This window comes from Parasteatoda tepidariorum, chromosome 1 (assembly GCF_982258835.1).
Source record: "Parasteatoda tepidariorum strain Cologne lab strain chromosome 1, Ptep-v5.0, whole genome shotgun sequence".
Lineage (NCBI taxonomy): Eukaryota > Metazoa > Arthropoda > Arachnida > Araneae > Theridiidae > Parasteatoda > Parasteatoda tepidariorum.
The window spans coordinates 103,066,170-103,091,800 of record NC_141755.1 but is presented as its reverse complement, the minus strand read 5'-3'; the positions used below and the strand labels follow the sequence as shown (position 1 = coordinate 103,091,800).

General features: G+C 32.4%; 1 protein-coding gene across 3 annotated transcripts in view; it reads left to right on the top strand.

The window, feature by feature from the left end:
• Positions 1-23,893, top strand: part of LOC107447408 (uncharacterized) — a 46,078-nt gene extending 22,185 nt beyond the window's left edge. For all 3 annotated transcript variants that reach the window (XM_016062317.4, XM_016062319.4, XM_016062316.4), the window contains exons 2-6: positions 1,667-1,872; positions 2,910-3,053; positions 5,267-6,526; positions 20,794-21,039; positions 23,724-23,893. In XM_016062317.4, the coding sequence (XP_015917803.3) occupies positions 1,683-1,872; positions 2,910-3,053; positions 5,267-6,526; positions 20,794-21,039; positions 23,724-23,863 (1,980 nt within the window). In that variant the 5' untranslated portion in view covers positions 1,667-1,682 and the 3' untranslated portion in view covers positions 23,864-23,893. The remainder of the gene's footprint in view (positions 1-1,666; positions 1,873-2,909; positions 3,054-5,266; positions 6,527-20,793; positions 21,040-23,723) is intronic.
• Positions 23,894-25,631: the final 1,738 nt, after the last annotated feature.

Here is a 25,631-nt window from a genome sequence, read left to right as displayed (position 1 = left end):
TATAAATCAGCACTATTCTTTCCTTATAGGTTATTTTATTTGTCAGGTTAACAAAGTGTACAAATCATACATTTTATTCCGCCTCGAATCACTCCATCCTTTAAAAATATCTCATTTCTTTAAAAAAAAAACAAAAATAGAGAGATTTGCATGCATGTCAAACAGATCGATTGAGACTGTTTTTATTTAAGGGGAGGAATGCCATCAGAACTTTCAAACAATCGTTTTTTTTCTTTCATGAAGGCATCGGAAAGGACGTTGAACATAAGTAATCGTAAACCCACAAAATCGGGTCGGCTGTTCAACGACGGTTTTAAAATAAAAAAATAAAATGCTCGTCCGTGTGAAAGACATGAACAAGAAAGGTGACTCATTAAAACGGCAGACCTTTTCAATTATTTAAACGACATCATCACAGATGCCTCTCGAAACAAAACTAAAAACGAGTCTTCGTGGGAGTCCTTTAATAATTATGTCTCGTTGATTCTTAATGTCAGGTAAGCATAAATAATATTGCAAGTTAGGGTGACCTACCCCCTTTTATATAGCTATTTGAAACTACGCGTTTATTCTGTTCTCTTTTAAAAAACGTTTCTATAAACCAAACTAATCAGATATTATTAAAAAAAAAATTTTTAAAAAAAAAGATGTACTCAAGTTATTATGCGAGTTTAGAGGAAAATTGCGTGATTGCGCTGAATCTAAACCTGTGGTTTTCCAAAAGGTGTTCACACGTTAGCCTGAATGCCGCTGCAAAGTTGCGAATTCTACTTCTAGACATAAAATCTAATTTTTAGGCAATAAATTGATAAACGATGAAAAAAATTAGGATTTCGTATTAATTATTTTCAAACTCATTACTAGTCCTGATAATTAATAAGTTCGCAATTGCTGATGAAGTCGGGATTTCAGCAAAAAAAAAAAAAAATGTTGATCATTTAGGGTTTTATAGCCGAAATGAAATTGGGAACCACTTATCTGAACTATGGTGAATTTTCAGCAATCAGTAAAACCACTTTCAGGGCTCTTAGAAACGTGCTTCGCTTATTTTAATGACATAAAGTTAAACGGGAGGGGCGAAAATTTATGTTAAGTTTCAAGTTCTTTAAATGTCTTGATTGTATGCCGGGATAGCCTGGTTAGCAGAATGCTGGATTCCTGTTCGTGAGAACGGGAGTTAGAGTCCAGTCAGCCGAAGACTCCCGGTACAGTAAACGGTGACTGGTGCACATTAAACATTTAAGGTCACAAAGTCCTCCATGTTCCCATAACAAATAATACCTCTGAATGTACTGAATTGGAGATTGATTGTTTCTGGTTCAGGTCAGAATTACGATCTGTGGTTGGATGTATGAATGGGTCCGCCCTATAAACGGGTGTGACTTCTTGGTCATAGATGGCGCCACTGGAAAACAAGAGCAATCGCCCCTTTTCTGCCTTCACAGCCGACGACAACAGCAACAACAACATTTGTCTTGATGTGTGCTTGACTGTTAACAGTCGATGATTCATTACTTGCGATTTTTTACGCAGTGCGAAAACCGGGTATTCAACTATAATATAATAAAAAGGCGTCTCTTTTAAAACCGTTTGTGAGAGCTATCTTAAAATCTGAGGATTTATTTTATTAAAATCTTTACATTTTGACTGTTATATATTTTTTTAGATCCAGTGAATGCTAAATGGACTTAGAGAAGAAAGTGAAAGAGAACTGGGTGGTAGCATTCTCATGCTGTTTCATCAATTTTCTTCTTTATGGAGTGGCCAGATTGTCTGGTATGATGATGGTAGCTGTCTCGGAGGCTTTTCAGACGAACAGAGCCAGTGCATCCCTACCCTTCAGTGTCAGCACTTCCGTCAGAAATTTATCTGGTAATATTTTTTTTTCACTACCGTCATTGAACTAAACGCATTCTTATTCTATATCTATGTAATTTTTAACCAGACCCAGAAGACGAAGAAACCCTCCTAAACCAAGCATTGAAACAAGAACTGGGTAAAATCCTGGAATAGTCCACCCGTTGGCTACTTTTTGAAATGTCGCCAAGTTGGCGATTATTACTTGGATCAACGTTGTCATTTTATAATTAAATTATTAGAAATTTATTAAAATACTCTTAATAAAATAAAATAAAAAACAATATATGTTTTAAAAACACCATATCTCCCGGAAATATCTTCCAGAAACCTAGTTTGGCGGGATTTCAAAAATCACTCGGCAAGATTTCAAACAGTCACTAGGCGAAATTTCAAGAAATCGCCACGGTGTGGAAAATTCGAGGATCCACATGAAAAGTTGGGCAATATATTTGATGACAGTAATCAATAACCCTGAAACCGAGATTACCACGTTTAATTTTTATAAAATTGCTATTATAAATAATAAAATATATCCATAATTACTTTTAAACATATATCATTCCTATTGGTAGACGTAGGTGTAATTATTATTATAATTACAATCCCAACTTTCGATTGCCTATAATTACAACTAAATCGATAATTGTTACTTGCAATCATTCACAACTCGAGTTGAGGAGCATGATGAGACTTTTGAATTGGACTTCACCAGCCAATCTGGTGGAATCCCTGTTTGATAGAGGAGAGTATTATGCAAATGTAAATCACAAAATCAAAACTACATTTCCTAATTGGGGAATAATTACCGTTGCCATCGATTTTCAGCTAAATATTTAAAAAAAATCATGTTATAGGACAACAGTAGGTTGAAAACTTCGAAAAAAGATGCATTGTCTTCATTTTGTTTAATTTGTAACAGTTACCGATAATTTTTAATGGAGACGGATTATTTCGTTTTGTTCTGACATATATTTTATGAACAATAATTTACTTACAAAATAATATTTAACTAAAACAACTTAAAAAAGAACTATTTCTCTTCTATTAAGGTTTCTTTGTTGGGTACATGGGTCAACGCTTTGGTCTACGCCCAACAATTGCTATGGGCTGTGGTCTTTCTTCTCTTGGAGCTGCCCTCTGCTTATTTGTCACTGATATTCGTTGGATGGTTGTTTGTTGGGGTGGAATATTCGGTAAGTTAGATACCTTCATTACAACTTCTACATTCTTAATAAAATATTTTATATCAGCAGGAAAATCGGTAACTTTCCTGCTTACAGAATTCTTGATGGTCCCGTTAAAAAAATTTTATGATTTACATTGGTTTCAGTGCGATTTATGATGTTCCAACATCATTGGATGGTCATCATCATCCATCATGCAATCATGGTTGTTGATACAACAACTTCCATCATTTCATAATGGAAAATGCTAGTTTAATACAATGATTGTTAACTAACAAGAGAAATTTTGTTTAGCTTCAACAATCCCTGATGGTTTATGATGGTTCCAACAATACATTTCTATGATAAGAATTCTTGTTGGTTCTCAGGAATATAAAAATTTAGTTTTTTTTTTAATGCTGGACCATCATAAATTAGTCCGAATCCCTACACTGGAATGATGGTTGTTTATAATAGTTTCAATATTTAATTTCTAAGATACTATGGTCCCGCAGTGGACTGATCGTTAAGACACGCTTCCCTCCAGATCACCGAAGTCAAGCATCGCTGGCTGCGGTCAGTGTGCGGGTGGGTGACCACTTGGATCAGTCTGCGTAGGGACCGAGGGTGTGCGGTATGGGTCCTCGTTAAACTGTGCTACCGTAAGGTGTTCGACTTCGCGCGCAGGTCGTCGGGCTACCGAAGCGGGGGTGCCATCCTCTCCGCAGAGGATCAAAATTGTGATGGCATGTCTTCGGATCATCATCCGGGATGTTTCCCAGACCGTCGCCAATAGCCCATTGTGCAGCTCTAGTGCGACGTAAATTAACAACAACAACTAAGATATTATGATGGAAATTCGTGATGGTCCATAATGGTACATTTATGGGATGGTTTAATGGAAATTCTTATGGGTTCAGCAGGAATATACCATCAAAACACTTATACGTTTTTTATGTTAAACCTTCATAAATCAGTCCTAGTTCTAACAATGGGGTGATGGTTACCATTAATTGTCCATGATGGAATTATTGATGGTTTCCATCAAGACTATGGTCGTCCAGCAATGGAAAACCATCAAAAATTTTGACTAGGGTAAGTAGATTGACCCCCTGAATCTCCCCCCTTGTCATGATCATGATTCTTTTGATTGGGTAAAAGAAGAGAATACTTTCACCGTTAAAACTCAGGAGAAAAATTTTAAGACAAAAACAGCAGCAGCAAGAAGGGAAATTCGACTTAAAAGGAAAAAATAATCCTAGGAAACAATAATTTTTCATTTCTGTTCTTTATTTCATTATTATTTTATTTAATCAAACATTTTTCAGATCCCAAGCCTCTCTTCCTCCAAATGCATTTAAATAGCAAAAGTTATAACTTTGTCTGATATTGGCTGAAAAGTTCACAAAAGTTTTCACCAAAAAATCCTGGTAATGTAAGAGGGTTCCTGAATTACTCCTCCCCCCCCCCTCTTCCCAACTCTAAGCGAAATTTGAGACTAACATATTCAGTATTTGATGGTGCTTCCATTACGAGAGGAAATCCTACGATATCTCCGTCCTTGTTCATTTTCATGCTTTAGAAATATATATATTCTTTTCAAAATCTTGTTATGTCGAATTTTTTTCGAAATAGAATGTGAATTATTTTTGAAAAATCACTAAGTAAATGCATTGTAAAACTATTCTTTTTTATTTAATGCATAATTATTTTTGTCTTACTTTGAAAAATAAACTTTAAATAAAGCTATTATTATATAAATATTTATTAGTAGCTATTATGTTTCATGACTTTACTTTTTAGAGTATATTTTCCTACTTTTTAGTTCGAACATATTTAATTCTGAACTTGCTATCTCAAAAAACCCATTATCTCGAAGTTTGTTTAGCTTACCTTCAACTATGAGATATCAAAAGTTTATATATATATATATATATCCTTTCTGTAGGATCATACATTCTGAAACTGATCTCAAATTCATTAAATTCGTGAAACTTTAAGCTTCTCATGTTTAATATATATTCCCATTTATTTAGGGCTTTCCAAGAAATAGTTTTTACTGAAGAAATAATTATTTTGACTCTGATACTTAAAACTGAATACTTTCTTTGTTTTGTATCGAAAAATATTTTGTGATTTTGCACCCTAATAGACGTTATAGTACATTAAAATAAATTCAATAAATGACAGATGACGGATATATAATGAGGCGAAAATTAATTTTTGTCCAACTTATGTTTCAGGAATAGGGTTCGGATTAGCCACTTGCCTTTTACCCCTGGCCATCAATCAAAGTTTCAGTCGATACAGAGGTATTGCTTCTGGAATCTCCTATTCCGGATCCTACATAGGTTCCTTCGTATTTCCCTCCTTGGTTGTGGCGCTTCTCAACGAATATGGAATCTCTGGAGCTCTACTCGTCATTTCTGGAACATTCCTAAATGGCTGTGCAGTGGCTTTTTTACTTCGCGAAGAACCGACCAAAAAAACCTTCAGCATTCCTGGAAAAGAGAATACAAATAAATTATATATTCAGCTATGGCGAAAAATGAAGTGTTTATTCCGCGCTCTAAAAAAGCAAAAATTTGAAATAATCTCAAATTATTCATCCATTTATTGCATTTCTCCTCGACCTGTAAATATTCTAATGCGTGATGATTCAGCAATAAATAACAAATCTTGCTGCGAGCTTATATCTTACAAAAACTCATCTACCAAGCAAATAAGTAAAAGCTACTTTTTGGATTGTACTCGATACCCACGCTGCTCCAGTAACAAGAGCATATGGTATTATTTCCAAACGCGAATGAAAAAAGCGAAATACAAACGAAAAATAACGAGAATTAAGTTTTCACTTGCCACTGCCATCACTAAAAAACGATTTTCATTTCATAAACAATTGTTCCATTTTCCTATCGAGGATGCCAAGTTGGTTTCGTTCAAAATACGAAAACTTTCTCTCGTCTGCGTGAAAGTGAGAGCCAACAAGTTTACCGAAACGAGAAATGATTCCAATTTACACAATCATCCCTCGAACTCGGCTCACCCACAATTTAGTAAAATTGTTCATGCTGATGAATGTTCGTCAGAACGCAAACATTTTTCTCACCGTATCGACATTGAACCGTTCTTTTCGAAGGAAGAAAAGAACAAACATTTCGAGGTTGCAACTGACGAGACTCAATGCTTGTCGAAAGGCGATGACAAGTTAACAGATATTGAACCCGAGTACTCCAAGGAGAGGACGCGTTCCCTTTTAAAGGACACTGGCAGGTGCCTATTCGGATGGTCTCGCTTGTATGCTGATCCCATGTTCGTGCTGATCGCCGTCACAATGTCACTCCACACGTTCGTGGTGGTGTGCATGATAACCATTATCGAAGATTTCGCGAAGGACGTTGGAATCCCTGAATGTCAAGTTCACTATGTCCTCATGGTCTTATCCATAGCTGACCTTATCGGATCCTTGACACTGGGACTCATCACTGACAGAGGATTCTTATGTAAGTAGTTCATTCATTTTTTTTCTTTCTTTCCTTCTAACCTTGCTATTGAATTTTGATAACGCAGTTTCATTTGCATAATGATGCTTTCGTGACATTGCTGCACAAACAATAATATTTTTCTATGCACGCCATATTTCCATTGGAAATTATACAGGAAAACGTTAAATTTCATTAGTTTACTTTTAAATATCTGTACTGACAACAAAATGTCCTTTCTCTTTTATATATATATATATATATATATATATATATATATATATATATATATATATATATATATATATATATATATATATATATATATATATATATATATATATATATATATATATATGTGTGTGTAACATAAAAATCTTCTTGTAATCTTTTTATGTTATCCTATTTAATTATTCTAATCGAAATACTTTCTCACACTTTTAAAAGCCACATCCTGTTCTTAAATCTATTTTTGGCACAAGTATGCATTTAATTAAAAGCAGGACATTTTTCCTTTTGCTCTGTGTAGGAAATTCTCAATCTATTTCATAAACCAATAGCAACTACTGAGAGTTCCCTCTTTCCCTAAATTGAAACATTTTACGGATTTTACTTTGCAAGATTTTCCTTAACATATAACCAAGGAGCGCAACTTTTCCTGTGCACTTTCACTCACTCTCATGACTGCTGTTGTCTAATAATTAATAAATAAATTTTGTACCCTCCTTCCCGACCTAAGACCTGTTTTAATCCTTCCACTCGGCAACGACGTTATATATATACAGTACCGCTCAAAAGTATCAGTACACCTAGAAACTTATAAAAAAATGGCAAAATTCAAAGTGTCATAACTTCTTTAAAAATGATCAAAAATGCTTCTGCTTTAGCTCATTTTGAAGCTTAGAATCTTTTTAATTAATATATTTTGCAACTATGTACAATTACACTCTAAACAATCATAGAAAATTGTATTAATTTTTTGTGAAGTTTGACGCGATGTACGGGCACAAAGGGGTTAGATATTGTTAATTTTTATTACACCATTGAAAAATTTGGACTTTTAGATTTCATTTAAAAAAAAATTCCAAAAAAACATGTTTTTTGACGAAGTTATTGTCAAATAAAAAAAAAGTTTTTTTTTCAGAATTTAATGATTTTTCAGCAATTATTAATGAATTTTAGCGTAATTATAATATGATATGAAAATTTTTTAATTAAAATAAATTAAAATTTAATATTTCTCGATAATATTATTTCATAATTTATTATAACAATTTAAACTTTTTTTTTGGAAAATATAATAATGAAATAAGAATCAACGTTTACAATTTAATATTTTGAAATTTATTTTTTCGTATTTTTCTCAGAAAAAATTTGAAAACAAAAATGTAATAATGAAAAAATATTTTACATCATATTTTGCTTTCTTCAAAATATCCTCCCCGCGCTTTTATAACTGCAGCACACACTCGAGGCATCCGATCAATCAGCTTTTTTAATGTTATCTTGTCTATTTTTCGCCACTGCTCTTGAAGGACTTTCCACATTTGATTTATGCTGGTTAATGGATCGAAGACCGAAGGTAGGAGGACGAACCTAAATAGTTCCTGTGCGGAATTCATTATAATTGCTGAAAAATCATTAAATTCTGAAAAAAAACCTTTTTTTTTATTTGACAATAACTTCGTCAAAAAACATGTTTTTTTTGGAATTTTTTTTTTAAATGAAATCTAAAAGTCCAAATTTTTCAATGGTGTAATAAAAATTAACAATATCTAACCCCTTTGTGCCCGTACATCGCGTCAAACTTCACAAAAAATTAATACAATTTTCTATGATTGTTTAGAGTGTAATTGTACATAGTTGCAATATATAATTATTACAAACAATTAGAGTACATAAAGTAGAGATTCTAAGCTTCAAAATGAGCTAAAGCAGAAGCATTTTTGATCATTTTTAAAGAAGTTATGACACTTTGAATTTTGCCATTTCTTTATAAGTTTCTAGGTGTACTGATACTTTTGAGCGGTACTGTATCTATATATCTGTGTGTGTGTGTGTGTGTGTGTGTGTGTGTGTGTGTGTGTGTGTGTGTGTGTGTGTGTGTGTGTGTGTGTGTGTGTGTGTGTGTGTGTGTGTGTGTGTGTGTGTGTGTGTGTGTGTGTGTGTGTGTGTGTGTGTGTGTGTGTGTGTGTGTGTGTGTGTGTGTGTGTGTGTGTGTGTGTGTGTGTGTGTGTGTGTGTGTGTGTGTGTGTGTGTGTGTGTGTGTGTGTGTGTGTGTGTGTGTGTGTGTGTGTGTGTGTGTGTGTGTGTGTGTGTGTGTGTGTGTGTGTGTGTGTGTGTGTGTGTGTGTGTGTGTGTGTGTGTGTGTGTGTGTGTGTGTGTGTGTGTGTGTGTGTGTGTGTGTGTGTGTGTGTGTGTGTGTGTGTGTGTGTGTGTGTGTGTGTGTGTGTGTGTGTGTGTGTGTGTGTGTGTGTGTGTGTGTGTGTGTGTGTGTGTGTGTGTGTGTGTGTGTGTGTGTGTGTGTGTGTGTGTGTGTGTGTGTGTGTGTGTGTGTGTGTGTGTGTGTGTGTGTGTGTGTGTGTGTGTGTGTGTGTGTGTGTGTGTGTGTGTGTGTGTGTGTGTGTGTGTGTGTGTGTGTGTGTGTGTGTGTGTGTGTGTGTGTGTGTGTGTGTGTGTGTGTGTGTGTGTGTGTGTGTGTGTGTGTGTGTGTGTGTGTGTGTGTGTGTGTGTGTGTGTGTGTGTGTGTGTGTGTGTGTGTGTGTGTGTGTGTGTGTGTGTGTGTGTGTGTGTGTGTGTGTGTGTGTGTGTGTGTGTGTGTGTGTGTGTGTGTGTGTGTGTGTGTGTGTGTGTGTGTGTGTGTGTGTGTGTGTGTGTGTGTGTGTGTGTGTGTGTGTGTGTGTGTGTGTGTGTGTGTGTGTGTGTGTGTGTGTGTGTGTGTGTGTGTGTGTGTGTGTGTGTGTGTGTGTGTGTGTGTGTGTGTGTGTGTGTGTGTGTGTGTGTGTGTGTGTGTGTGTGTGTGTGTGTGTGTGTGTGTGTGTGTGTGTGTGTGTGTGTGTGTGTGTGTGTGTGTGTGTGTGTGTGTGTGTGTGTGTGTGTGTGTGTGTGTGTGTGTGTGTGTGTGTGCAACGTAGTAAACAACAAGTAAACTAGTGCAACGTAAGTAAAGTACCTACAGTCCCAGTCCATATTATTAGACGCACTATCAGATTCTATGTAAAATTATAATTATCAGGTGATACTATACAGCTGTATTGTTCTTACTCGGATGAAACCGGTTTACGCTTCTGTATCAATTAGTTAACATTGTAGTGCAATACGTTAAAAACAAATACAGATCAGGGCCTGATTACCGAAAAGGCACAGGAAGCAAGTGCTTCCCCTGTAAAATTCTAGGGGGCCCCCCAAATGACTGAAATTAGGGGCCCAATTTCTTATTTTTGCACTGCACTAGTGAATGTTCATTTTCTGCATTGAAAAGAATAAAAAATCGGTTGAGATCAACTCTTTCAAATAATAAATTAAGTGGTTTAGCCCTTTTAGCAATAGAGAGTGATATTACAAATAGGTTACAATTTGCAGATATTATTGAAGATTTTGCGAATTTGAAAGCGAGAAAAAAGCCTATGTAATGGTAACCTATGAGTTTTCTTATTTTTTTAAAAATCTTTCTTCTCTATCATGCGTGCTCAATTTAATTTTACTCTGCTTTTTATTGTTGAACTAAACACACAAGACATTTAAATATCTATCAGTACAAAAAATATTTTTGTTTCATGTTTGAAAATTATTTGGTATGATTTTTCTGGTGCAGTAGCAATAATTTATGCTGAATTAGAATTTTGTGCTGTTTTGCCGCTAGTAAACAAATTGGCGTAAAATAAGAGACTAATCTTGCAAAGAACCTTTCGTATAACAACAAGTAATTTTATAATTTAATTTAGTGAAATATTTAAATTTTGTTAACATGTTTTTGCTACTATAAAGCACGTAAAGAAGGGTCCAACATGATTGCATAGGATCTCTGTATTCCTTTCTAAGGTTCTAATAGTTTTCACATGGTTATCGTCTCTTTAAAATGTATTGTTTATGGGCGAAAAATATCAAAAGTTTATTTTGCCCAAGTTAGGGGGCCCCAAAATCCTATTATGCTTCCCCTATTTTCAGAGGTTAATCGGGCCCTGATACAGATAGTCTGTAAGTATATAAAAAATCTCCCGAATTAAAACCCATTACATGTATGTTTAAATATAAATGTATTGTATATGTTAGCGACAAAGTATGAAACTCCGGCATTGTATAGAATGCCGGATGTTTTTAGGCAAAGTATGAAATGTGAGAATTATTACATACTTTCCCTAAGCATTGTATATAATGCCTAGGCATTCTATAGAATGACAAATGCTATTTAGGCAAAGTATGAAATAAACGTCCTGATGAGGTTATTATGTAAATGATGCGCATGTTACTGCGAATCGGTTACCGAAATCGGTGGTTGTTGACTTTCACCGGTGAATGTTGACAATCACATAGTCGCTTTGGTGAATGTCCGAAATATTTATTACATCCGATTTGATATTAATTTATTTGTGGATATAATTACATTTATACGATATTTTAATACTTACTGACGATAGATTAGAAGGAACTTCAGTGTTTGGAGTATCGGGCAAATATATACCGGGCAATGGCACTTGACCTTAAAAAAATAGCAGTGTAGGGTATACCGAGTAGTGGCACTGAACCTTAAAAAACAGTGTAGGGTATACCGGGCAGTGGCACTTAACTAGACCTAGTATGACTAGACCTTTGGTAAATGACCGAAATATATGCTAGGTCTAGTTAAGTGCCACTGCCCGATATACATTTGCCCGGTATACCATACACTGATGTTTTTTAAGGTCAAGTGCGTCTGCCCGGTATACCCTACACTGATGTTTTTTTAAGGTCAAGTGCCATTGCCCGGTGTACCCTACACTGATGTTTCTTCTAATCTATCATCAGTAAGTATTAAAATATCGAGTAAATGTAATCATATCCACAAATAAATTAATATCAAATCGGATGTAATAAATATTTCGGACATTCACCAAAGCGACTATGTGATTGTCAACATTCACCAGTGAAAGTCAACAGCACCGATTTCGGTCATTCGCAGTAACATGCACATCATTTACATAATAGCCTCATCAGGACGTTTATTTCATACTTTGCCTAAATAGCATCCGGTATTATATATAATACCTAGGCAATGTGTGAAATATAAATAATTTCATACTTTGCCGACTCGTTTTAGGCATTCTATGCAATGCCGGATTTCATACTTTGTCAGTAACATATATAAACTCGTGCAAATCATGTGATTATTAAAATACTACAGAGCGTCAATCACTTGGATCAAATTAGTATAATATATACTAATATAGTGCTTGATATAATAAATATTCTATATTTATATAACATATCGTCAAATTTATACTATATATCGTCTAATTTAACCAATTGATACACTAACATAAACAAGTGCAAACCAGTTTCAGTCACATAAAAACAATAAAGCTATATAGTATCACCTGGCAATTAAGGTTTTACATAAAATCTTATAATGCGTCTAATAACTTGGCCAGGGACTGTGCGTATTAGGAGTTTTTCACTTCATACCAAAAAAACTAATACCAAATTAGCTGAAAGTCAAAAAATATTTTAAAAGAGCGAATTTACTTTATGTTACCAAATTAGAAACTGCATAATCTGAATCTTACAAAACAATAATCTTAACTATTTTTGAGAAAAAGTATTCTCAGGACGGTATTTTTTTTTAAATTGTTCGCCTGTAAACTCATAAATAAACTTTTATTCAATGCATATAGAAGCTAATAAAATAAATCTAAGAATACAATCTGTATTATTGTGGCTAAAACGAAAAAGTTCTCACTTATCCGAACAAGAACAACTGAACACGAGTATTATACTGGCAATGTTTGATTTGTTGTTGTTGTTCCACTATAAAACATATTAATCTTATGGAGAAAGTGGCATGGAACAGGTAGCATTATCCAGGATAAAAACCTATTATTCAGGATTCCTAATCAAAAACTGCAGGACTGTTTTTGAGGACAATAACCTCTCAACATGGTTTCAGTTGTGATTTCATAAAGACTCCGTTGGTTATTAAACTCCATATTGAGAGACATCAAAACAGTTAACAAAAATGAAGAGGGAATATCCCATAATATATTGAAATATTCAAAGCTATAAATGAAATGCAGAAAATCTACAAAAGAATGCAGTTTGAGGACTGTGCTGATTTGGCCAATTCCGCTACAGAATGTTTGAAGTTGAAACACTTGAAAATTACTGCCAGTTTGTCAACTGCAGTAATTTTTTAGTAGTACCAACTTCAACATTTTTACTGTTAAATATACAAAATGTCTGTATTTAGAGGTGCCATCTATTGTGAGTGATAGAAAATACTAACTCTTTTCTAAGAAAAATTTTTTGATAAAATGTTTTTTAAACTTGATCTATTATCTTGCTCAGATGAATTAGTTAGGAATTTTCTGAGTTAACAGTTTGAATAGCGTCAATTTATGGTCACCTAATTGTTTTGATTGTATACGATAAAATAACAAATAAATGAATTATTATTTAAGAATGTTTTTTACCAAAAATTCCTAACAATGTAGATTTGAGTTTTTCCCCCTAAGTTTTGCTATTTTTCTTATAAGTTTATTTTTATAAGCAGGGAACTCTTAACGAATTTTTAAAGTAAGCAGTTTTATAAATCTTATGCTCATTTTGGTTTAATTGAAAATACTATGAGTTATTTTTTTTTCAAACAAAATTATTTGTTTAATTTATAAAACTTTATGTTTAAGCAAAAAAAAAGGTATATTGTTTTAAATTATCTAAATTTATTGAAGACAAATTTCTGAAACAGAGTGAAATTAATAAATTTTTGAAGGAGAGGTTCGAAGTTAAAAAATCTGGATTAAATATCCATTTTGTATGTCCATCAAATATCCAAATATCAAATTGTAAACTCTCTTGATATAAATTTGATTAAAATCCAAACTAAATATTTGTTTTGATTAGACAAAATAAGTATAATTTTTGTTTTGCAATAATCCTTGCTTAGTATGAATTCAAATAAAAAAAATTAACTAATTAACATTGACTACTTACCTTTACTTTAATGTTGTTTTTACCATAAACCTTGAAAAAGTGGTTTTCTTAAGCCAAAAATAAATAAATAATGAAAATTAATTAAATTAAAATTAGTTATAAAATTACTAAAATACAGAAATATTTAAATACCTAATTTTAGGCATATTTTAAACTAATTAAATTGTATTAAAATCGCACTTAAAAGTTTTTGACGATTTTGAATTATAAATAATTACAATTGAATTAAGTATGTTTTTCATGAATTTGAACTTTTATGAATATAAACAGTGTAAGCAATTTCCGTTATCAATATATATGTTTAGAATTTTTACCTAAACATAAGAAATTAATGTATAATCAAAAAAACGAAAGAAGGAAAAGAAATGAACATTATAAAGAGCTGATTTACCAACCAGGAAAGTAAGATCGAAGACATCAAACTCTTTCAATTTTACATTACAAAGTAACTGTAGTTTTTCTGCCGATTCATCAGAAAAAATACTTCTGAAACAATGACTGCATAATTACTTCAAATTTACAGCAGAATAACCACTGATTAAAAGTTTCAGTTTTTTATAAATTTATGATTTTAAAGTGACCTCACTTAAACTACAGTAATTTTGAAGACAATAGCTGAAATGTTTTCGAAATAAATTATTGATAAATTACTTCACATTAGCTGCAAAATAATTGCTGTGTTTTTACAGTTAATATTGCACTACAGAATATTCGCAGTTAATTCCAGAAAAACTATAAAATTACCTAAGTTCTGTTGAAAAACTGCAGTTTATTTTTAGTTGGGTTATACTAAAATAAAAAGTTAAAACTTTAATATGAGATCTGAAAAAATTCCAAAAACTTTTGCAAATTCAATAAATCACCACATGCTTTGACAGAGATTCTAGCACGGAATCAGTTTTTTTTAATATTCCATAATCATACACGTTTAACACTTTCAATTTTTGTAACTTTGTCTCGATAAATAATTTAACTGAATAGTATTTCATTTACAAACGCTGAAAAACAGCTAATTTAAATGGAAAATGCATATAACACATTCTAAATTATAGTATTTTAAAAATAAGAACAAAGTATATTTACTTACCAAAAAATAAAACAGCGTTTCTTCAGAAATAATGATCTTTTATTTCTTCTTGATTCAAAACATTGATTAAACTTGCTATAAAATTCTTGCTTAAACATATTGAGCAAAAATTAAACTTCAAATAAAACCGAAGATCGTATTTAAATCGTATTTATTTTGATCGTAGAACAAAACAATTTTATTTATGATGATGATGACTGACGATCAGTTTTGAAGCTTCTTGCAGCTTATAGCTCGACAATTTTATTGAGATGTATTATCGTTTGCTTTGTAAAATAAAACAATACAAATTCCAGCTTACATCTCACACTCAATTAAATATTAAATAACTCACTCATGCTTGAGCGAAACCCACTCTATTGCTTAAATATTTACCACTCAAGTTTGATTGTACGCAAAGCAAGTATTTCGCTCAAGTATTCCATTCAAGTTGAGTTTAAAAAATTTCACTTTTTTTGAGAATTGGGTATAATATAAAAAAAACACAACTACTTCCACTTAGTAGGAATAACATTTACCATGACGCAATCTTAAATTCAATGCCACTATCCACATAAATCAATTATTAATCAAAAATCGAATATCAATTACTATTCTTTATAATGCAATAAAATCTGGCGAGCAGCTATTTAAACGATCAAACACTTCGTTTGTTTATTTGTGGCTTGAAGTTAGGCTCGCAGAAAATGCCGTTCATGGGTTAAATTTAGTAGGAATAACACAACCTGTGACGTAGGCTATAGTATACCCAATTCACTTTTTCTTTTTAAGAGTGTAGAAGTCCTTCACAAAGGCAAATGTTTCACAATTCTTAAACCAGAACTTCCCTTGTCTTCTTGGTCGGATGCAAAATTGCAAGGCTATGGAGCTTAACATTGGTAGTTGTTAACTCAGAATTGGGTCAGCTGTCCAACGATTATTAAATAAAATAAAATCTATCAACGCAGAGTCGCGGAGGCTCAGGAGACCGGGCATGCGCCTCTCAATGAGTTGAGCTAGGTTTGAACCCCAGCGATGGCTGGTTGATACGAATTCTAAACCCGGCTCGCACCGACCGCAGAGCTAACCTGAAGTATCCTCAGTGGTAAATGGATCATGGGTTAGGACCCCCTCAGGGCAAACTATGGGAGGTTTTCGAGGTTTGTGGGAGGTCAAGAAGAAACTCAATTAACCCCCTTAAATCACAATCATTTCTCTTTCAAAAAAGAGGGAGACGTGATGCATAGCCACCGAGAGTGAAGGCCTCTCAGTAGATTTGTGACGTCATCCTCTGACGGGTTAGCGAAGCATAAGATAACGCGGTATTCAGGTTTGTATTAAGAGAAAACTATAATAAATAATTCAAACTTTTGAGCCACGTAATATATTTTTGCCTCAGCTAATTTAATAGCACTTAAATTTTTTTTCAAGTGGTGAATTTTTAGCTTTTTCAGTTATTTTTAAAGTTATAACTCAATAAAATGAACCTGTAGGACTTCTTGATGCTTTTCAATAGAAATGAAGAAAGCAAATTTAATAAGAAATTTTTCACTTTTAATTTTTAAATCTTGATTCCTTATAACTGTTTTTAATATCAAAAGAATAAACCTTATTTAAGTGTATAATTTACTATTTTCTAATATGTAATTAAACTTCATATATTTGAATAAGAAATAATACATTTTAATAATGAAACGGTTACGAGACAAATAAAAATATGTTATATCATGGCAAAACAAATAAGAGACAAATAAAGAAATAATAGTTTTATTGTCACATTTCTGAAGTTTTTATTTTACATATACTCTTCCAGACTTATAAAATAAGCATTAAATTTGGGATAAAATGAGAATAGTATATAAATATATATATATAACTTAGATCTCTGGAGCAAACTCAAAATTCATTTATCCTTAAGATTGCAAAAATCTAAATTCAAATTTTATTTATTTTTTCTTAAAAAAAAAGGACATATACTCTTCCAGACTTGTAAAATAAACATAAAAATGAGAATAGTACATATAATCTGGAGAAAACTCAAAATTTATTTATCTAAGATTGCAAAAATGTAAATTTATTTAAAAAAAAAATAGAACATATACTCTTTCGGACTTATAAAATGAACATAAAAATTGGAATAAAATGAGAATAGTACATATAAGCTGGAGCAAACTCAAAATTTATTTACCCTTAAAATTGCAAAAATCTAAATTTAAATTTTATTTATTTTTAAAAAAAAAAATAGTGTTTCTTTTTTAGTTTTAGTATAGATCATTATATGGTAGTTCAAAAAATAATAAAGAAAATAATAACATAACAATTTAATAATATTTTTTTGTTGCCAGATTTGTACAAAAATATATTACAAGGAGGAAATATTGATTGGATAATTATAGGGAAAAAAACATATTCTAAGAAAATAGAGAAGATTTTTTAATATGAACAAACTACTTTGAATATTAATTAAAAAGTTGTCTATTATATTCTAATATATACACACTAGCAAGTAACGGCAGAATTTTAGATTGGTTAGCTTCGTGGGGAAAATTACAATGTTCGGGCTATATATATATATATATATATATATATATATATATATACATATTTTATATATATATATATATATATATATACATATTTTATATATATATATATATATATATACATATTTTATATATATATATATATACATATTTTATATATATATATATATACATATTTTATATATATATATATATACATATTTTATATATATATATATATACATATTTTATATATATATATATATACATGCCTTTCACAAAATGAGGGAGAAAATGATACAGAACGAAACAGTTTCAGGTGCGAGTTTTAAAACGAATTCAACATAGTAAATAAAATATATTAGTTTACAGAACTGTCCTTAATTGGTATGAAATGTTAATTGTTAAAATAGTAAAAAAAAAATTTTAAGGTATCAGCACAAAGATAACAAAAGATAACACAAATACGATTCATCTGTATTCGAAAGATTCATACCATATGAATCAAGAACAACAGTTTCATTAATATTCATTAAAATAATAACATACAAAACTTAAAATGGCTACTAACAATGAATCAAATTCCTTTTTTATTAATATAATCTAATGTACTACCGGAGTTTTTTTTTTCAAGTATGAATATTTATGAAGTTTTACTCATATGATCGTAAGCTATCGTTAAGAATAAATAAGCTTCAAATGCCAATCAACATTGCTATTAATTTTTCTTTCTTTTAAAAGTATAAAACTAAAGATTCTTTACTAGTTTTTTTAAATAATATAAATGTTAACTCTTAATGACATCTTATATTTGTTTATATATACATTTAAACACGACAAATGATGTTTAAATTTGTTTTATTCCACGTCTAAGAGTTTTGCAAAAGCACGAATGTTAGTTTCATATTCTAATGTTTGCCAACAATAAGCAATACCTAAAGCAATGTAATTCTTAAATACAATTTATTTCAATATTTAATTAAAAAGCTTATTATTAAGTCTGCAAAAACGAATATTAAAACATGAAAGATAAATAACACTTACTCGACTATTAACGGTTATTTGATAACTGTCTCGTTTGGTAGAATTAATCCATTTTTTTCTTTTTAAATTTCCTCATTTTTAGGAAACCTAAATACTGATATTTTAGGCACATTTTTGTAGTTCCCTTTACATCTTGGAACTACACACGATTATTTTAAATCGTTTAAAAGGACACATCCGACGGACAAACAACACTGCTATTCAATGAAGGACAAATATTTGAAATTGGCGGCTAATCACATATCCACACAGAATGTGACGTCACTAAAAGACCTTGATGATCTCGACGGCCTTATTTCTCGGTGGCTATGCGTGTTGGCTATGGAGATAGAGCGTTCGCCTTCTGATGAGGTGAACTGGGTTCGAATCCCAACGATGGCTGGTCGATACGAATCCGCATCCGGCTTTCACCGACTGCAGCGTAGACGGATCATGGGTTAGAGTCCCTTTGCCGTCAAGCTAACCGTGAGCGGTCCTCCTCTCCATGTAACGCAAATGCTGGTTAGCGTTAGTTCCATCAAAAAAGTCCTCCAGGAAGACAAAATTTCTCCCAATACTTGATCCAGGAGTGCTCTAGTCTTCTGGATTGGGTTCAAAATGACAAGGCTTCGGCGTTGAGCAATAGTAGTCGTAAACCCAAAGATTGGGTAGGCTGTTCAACGACGGTTATAAAATAAAATAAAAAAAGGGAAGCGTATAGAGAAAAGAAATCATTTATTATATTATAACAAAGCTTTTTGTCAAAAAATAATATCTTGGGTATCAATTTTTCAAAAAAAAATATTGTTTTTTTTTCTTTTGTTATAATTACTGTATTAAAATCTTTGGCATCTTATTTTTTCTGCTCTTTCATCCTTCAAGAAAACTGCAAACTCAAAGAATTCCCGGAAGTGTTGAAGGTCACAATCACGTAACGAAATCGGATACGAAAACGTACTTTGTCTGAATAAACATTGTGACAGTCAAAACATTTTGGATAATTATTCTCTCAAGAATTGTTGTGATTAAATGCGAATCTCAAACTTTTTGCCCTTTTACCCGCAAAGATAACTAGTGAGAAAAAATAATTCTACATAATTTTCCATGACTTCAATAACTACTAGTCGAAAAATCTCGAATTAGACAATACCGATTTTATAACTGTTCGAATCATTTCCCTCCAATTTTTTATATTGTATTTTAAAATTTCGCAAATTTTTATAGCTTACAACTCAACATTTTTGTCTAACCTTACTGATTGAATAATAAATAGTGTTATTACAAAATTAGTTTAGTTTTTTACCGATAAATTATCTCTGGATAAACGAACTTTATAACTGAATACTGAAATTTTCCGAAGCATATCTAATACTCTCTCCTCATCCTATTATATATCTTTTCGAGATTGTAGCTATTCCACTATTTTAAAGGCCAAAATTCCAAATCCATCGAAAAAAAGGTTCTATTTACAGTACGTTTAGTTTCGTTATATAATTAATAGCACTAATTAATTGGCATATTTGAGGACGATCCTTCGAACAAATCTAGATTATTCTGCGAAAATCCGATCATTAAAATAAAAGTTATTCAAAGATTTTTCTCACCGTACATGTGTATAAGGTGAGACAAGAAAAAGTTGAGTTAAACACTTTGTTAATATAGATTCTTTTGAGGTGCGATGGCTCTAAGAATAGGGCATTCGCCTTTCAATGAGATGAACCGGGCTCGAATCCCAGCGATGGCTGGTCGATACGAATCCGCATCCAGCTTGCACCGACCACAGTGCTGATTGGAAATATCCTCAGAGGTAGACGGATCATGGGTTAGAGTCCCCTTGCTGTCAGGCTAACCGTGGGAGGTTCTCGTGGTCTTCCTCTCCATGTAACGCAAATGCGGGTGAGTTCCCCCAAAAAAGTCCTCCACGAAGGCAAATTTTTCCGAATACTTGATCCAGGAGTTCCCTTGTCTTCTGGATTGGGTTTAAAAATTCAGGGCTACGGAGTTGAAAATTAGTAGTCGTCAACCCAAAAATTGGGTCTGTTGTTATAAAACACCTGGTGACTGCTAAAGACTTTCATTTCAGGAGTCAATTACAACGAAGAATTTTATTTTTAAACTTCTTCTTCAGAAAAAAAGAATCAGATTCTAACAACGCTAAAACAGTTTTAGTTTTTACAACTAAATATTTCAACACATAAGGAGCAAAAACAACCCTTTTGTCTTTCCAAAAATGTTACGCGCGATAATAAATATTTCTTGTAAAAATATCTGATAATAATTTTTTTTAAGGAATTAATTTCCCATTTAATGAAAGGAACGCACACATTGTAAGGTAAAATATCAAGCTAGTATATATCTAATCTCAAAACGGAAAACTTTCTTTAGCAATATAGATAGGGCCCCATCCTAAATGAACGAAAACTGAAAAAAAAATTGAATATGTTTTTGAAGAACAAACTATTTTTGCAGTTAATTTTTTTTCCCTTTCTCAGCCAGTTATAACTTCATCATCCTCTGCTTTTTTGGACAGTTCTGCAGCCAGATATGCATATCGTATTGCAGAAGATTCCAAACCCTTCTCTCTGTAGTGGCCGTGTGCGGGATCTTTGAATCTGGCATCATCATCACTTTCCCTCTCCTCATTGCTCACTTCATACCAAAGAAGAAACAAGCAGTTGCTGTAGCATCCAGCAACATACTCTCGTCCCCAACTGTTCTTCTCGTGCCCCTCATCATTGGTAATTCTCTCATTGGTCATTTATTGATAATTGGTAATTCTCTCTTATGTATGAAAATCCAAAAGATGCACTATAAGATTAATTTTTAAGTAAAATTTTAATTATCATGTGATACTTAACAGTTTCATCGTTTTGACACGACTAAAACCGGTTTGCGTTTGTGTATCAATTGGTTAGTATTGTAATGCTATACGTTAAAAATTAAATACAAATAGGAAGTGTATAAAAAAATCTCCGGATTACATGTGTGTTTAACTATAAAAGTATTGCCTATGAACTCGCGCGAAACATGTCATTATTAAAGCATTACAGTGGGTCTAGTAATTTGGTCTAATGATTATATACTGATATAATACCTGACATAATAATTATTCTATATTTATATAATATATATTCTAATTCATCCAATCGTCAAATTTATGTTATATATCGTCTATCTTGACCAATTGATACACGAACGTAAACAAGTACAAACCGGTTTCAGTCGCTTAAAAGCAATAAAGCTGTATAGCATCTCTTGATTATCAAGATTTTACATAGAATTTTATAGTGCTTCTAATAATTTCGACAATGACTACGCTCTCGATATCTCGAACTTCGATATCTCGAACCTTAATATCTCGAAATGTCGAAAAATATTTTTCCCTTGGCATGAATACATTCCTGGGCCGACTGCGTGGAAAGAGACTTTTCAGTCTTAAAAGTCTCAAACTGGAAGACAACTGCCAGGCAGAGACAGGCCTTGAGGAAGTTGATTGAGAAGGCCAGGGCCCACCCGGGGCTGTTGTGCCATTGAGGAAGGAAGGAAGGATGAATACATCCTTCCTTCCTTCATGTTACATGTTAATTTGAATCCCTATGTCGAAGGGTTTCTTCTCAAAACCTTGTTAAATCGAATATTTTTTCGAAATAGGAAACGAATTTTTCGGAGAAAAAAATCACAATGTAAATTTATTGTATACCAATTCTTTTCTATTTAATATGACGCGCAGAGGACTGATCGTAAAGACACGGTTTCCAGAAGAACACCGAAGTCAAGCATCTCTGGCTGCTGTCAGTTAGCGGGGTGGGTGACCACTTTGATCAGCCTGCGTAGGGACCGAGGGTGGGTGGCATCGGTCTTCGTTAAACTGTTCTACCGTAAAGTGCTCGACTTCACGCGCAGGTCATCGGGCTACCGAAGCAGGGATGCCATCCCCTCTGCAGAAGAACAAAATTGTGGTGGCATGCCTTTGGACTATCCTCAGGGATGCTTCCCAGACCGTTGCAAATAGCCCATTGTGCAATGTAAATAAATACCTATATACTTATTTAATGCATAATTATTTTCGTCCCGCAGTGGACTGATTGTTAAGACACGGTTCCCAGCAGATCACCGAAATCAAGCATCGCTGGCTGCGGTCAGTGTGCGGGTGGGTGACCACTTGGATCAGTCTGCGTAGGGACCGAGGGTGTGCGGTATTGGTTCTCGTTAAACAGTGCTACTATAAAGTGCTCGCAGGTCGTCGGGCTACCGAAGCGGGGGTGCCACCCCCTCCGCAGAGGATCAAAAATTGCGATGGCATGTCTTCGGATCATCCTCCAGGATGTTTCCCAGACCGTCGCCAATAGCCCATTGTGCAGCTCTAGTGCGACGTAAATTAACAACAACAACATAATTATTTTCGTCTTACTTTTAAAAATAAAATTATAATTGCTGTATTTAGATTTATTGTCGACTATCATTACATGAATATTTATTATATTAAATTGTGTATTATAACGCTACTTTTTAGAGTTATATTTTACAGTATATTTTTTCACTCTTTGGAACATATTTTGTTCTGAACTTGCTATTTCGAAGACTCGCTATCTCAAACATTTTTTTAGCCTCCTTTCAACTTTTAGATATCGAGAGTACACTGTATAGACTAGTCCTTGTTTGTACTTACAAATATGCTTTATTCGCGTTTTTGTTTCTTTAGTTTACAAATCATATTTAGTGCATTTCGAAGTTACCTCTAACTGGCTGAATTTAATAACATTTGAAAATTAAGATCTGCAGAGGAGTTACGAAATTCTAATGAAGGTATTTGAATGAGTTACGAAATGCTAATTGAGATGGTAAGGTGAATTACGAAATGTTATTTAAGTTATTCAAATGAGTTACAAAATTCCGAAAGTGCAGACGAGTTACGAAATGCTAATTAAGCTGAGTAATATGAGTTAAGAAATCAGACAGTATTCGAAAAGAACAAAAAGAATGGATTATTTACAAAAACCATCTAACATTTTTAGTATCTAAATTTTTATGCCATCTATCATGAATTAAAATCATTCATGTTATTATGATTGCAAACAGCTTACTGCTTTCCAAATATTATAGATGACACATGATAATAAATTTAAAAAAATATTTCACTATTACCATTATCAATATAGAAACGGATTATAACTTGATTCAACCATTAGGAACTCCACATAACAGGAATAATACACAAATTCTGAAGATAATTCGCATTTCAGTATTTCTGAAAACCGTCTGAAAATGAACAATTCGGATCTTTGTATTTGAAAATTCGGTAATATATTTACAAGAGTGCTAAGGTTCTTTTTTAGAGCAACCGTTACATACACAACTTTTCATTTTTTAAAATGTGTCGGATAATAATAAATGTAATGTTTTTTTTTCTTCATCTCCATAGGATACTTTCGAGACATGAAGGGTTGCTATTCTGGTGCCTTCTACAGCCTAGGCCTGACCTCCCTCAGTTGTTGTTGTGCATGGCTCCTTGCCAGTTGCACTTTCATCAAATATAAAAGTGTGACAAAAAATTGTAAATAATGTATAAATAATGTTGTAAATATTGAAAAAGTGAAATTATTCTTTTTTTAAGGAAAATTATAACACAATTCCGATAATGTTAAATGCTTCCCATAAAAAAATTTTTGAAGAAAAAAAAAATTTGTATTTTTTTTCCAAAAATTGCATATTGCAAACTTGCATATTTTTTATTTCATTAATAAATACAAGTAACTAAAACGAAACCTAATATACACAAGTTTTAAGTTTAAATTTAAATTTTGTATGTATAAATTTTTTTTTTAATTTATCGTCAGTTTACTATCCCGAGTTATCAAGGGGGAAAAATTTAAATATTAGTCTTTGTATGATAGTTTTTAAAACAAGGAACAGCACAATGAGATACTTTCCAAACACCAGTGGAGTGATACGCCATTATTTTACCCTTTTTTCCTATATAAAATTCTGCCACCACCGTATATAAAATAGCACAGAACACGTGTGCAGTCCCACAATCCAACAGCAAAACTTGGCAAACATACCTCGGCAAACTTCCAATCAAAGTACATTATTATTTTGCTTGAAACCGAGTAAAAACGTGATAAAACAGTGACAAATTCTGCTAAACCCGAGTTATCTCGGGAAAAAATATACATACCCGAGTTAACTCGGGACAAAATATACATACCTGAGTTATCTCGGGACAAAATATACATATCCGAGTTATCTCGGGACAAAATATACATACCCGAGTTATCTCGGGACAAAATATACATACCCGAGTTAACTCATGATAATTAGGGAAGCGGTTAAGAGCTGGTAAAAAGGGACCACCTTTTTGAAAATCAGCAAAATCACAATAATAAACTGAATAATGTGCTTCAAAAACTTAAAATCGTCCAATTAAAATCTTAATTGAAAGTTTTGACTGATTTTGTTGTTAAACAAAGGTTTGAAGAAAAATTGTTCAAAAGTGGCTTGAATAGAGACATATTTCTGCTGCAATTCATTCAACTAGCCGTTTTATTGGAGCTTGTTAGTTTCATTTAAAACTTACCAAAGGAGATGACTTCATGAGAAAAACAAATTTATTTTAGGAAATAGATTTTAAAAACAGTTGAAGTAAGATTTAAAAAAATCATTAATACCCTTATGCAAATCAAATACTATTACAAAAATATTCAGAATACAAGTTGCAAAATCAACCAATACTCCAATGGTAATGCAACAGTACCGTCTTTTTTTTGCATGGGCAACCTTTCTTTCAGGCTTTCTTTCAGGGAACCCTTTAAGAATCTTATTTTTTATAAATTGTATTTAAAAAAAGCTAAGAATAAACAAAATTACCTTATATATTTTTTTGAATAAATATATTCCATTGTATAAAGTGTGCATTTATTCTACAAATAGAGATTGATTATCATGCAGACACCAATAATTTGAATAGCTTATCACCAAGTAAACTTAAAAAGGCAACCGAAATTTATTTTTCAGCATTCCAAAGAAAATTTTAGGTGCTTGGCCATTGAAAGATATTTTAATAACTGTTTAATTTGACAAAATAATTCATACCTTGTGATTTTTTTTAAAAATTTAATTATGTTTAATTAATTTAGTTATATTAATGAACTTTCATGGTTTTGAAAACTATTTTAATATTTGAGGCTTACAACTGGCTAGCATATCAATTTTTTTTTTAAAAAAATTATGCGTAGTTTAAAAATGACCACTTAAGATTTTGGGATTATCAAAATTAGTTAAAATTTTTTTTAAATTATTGCATAATTTAAAATAATTTATTTTATGTATG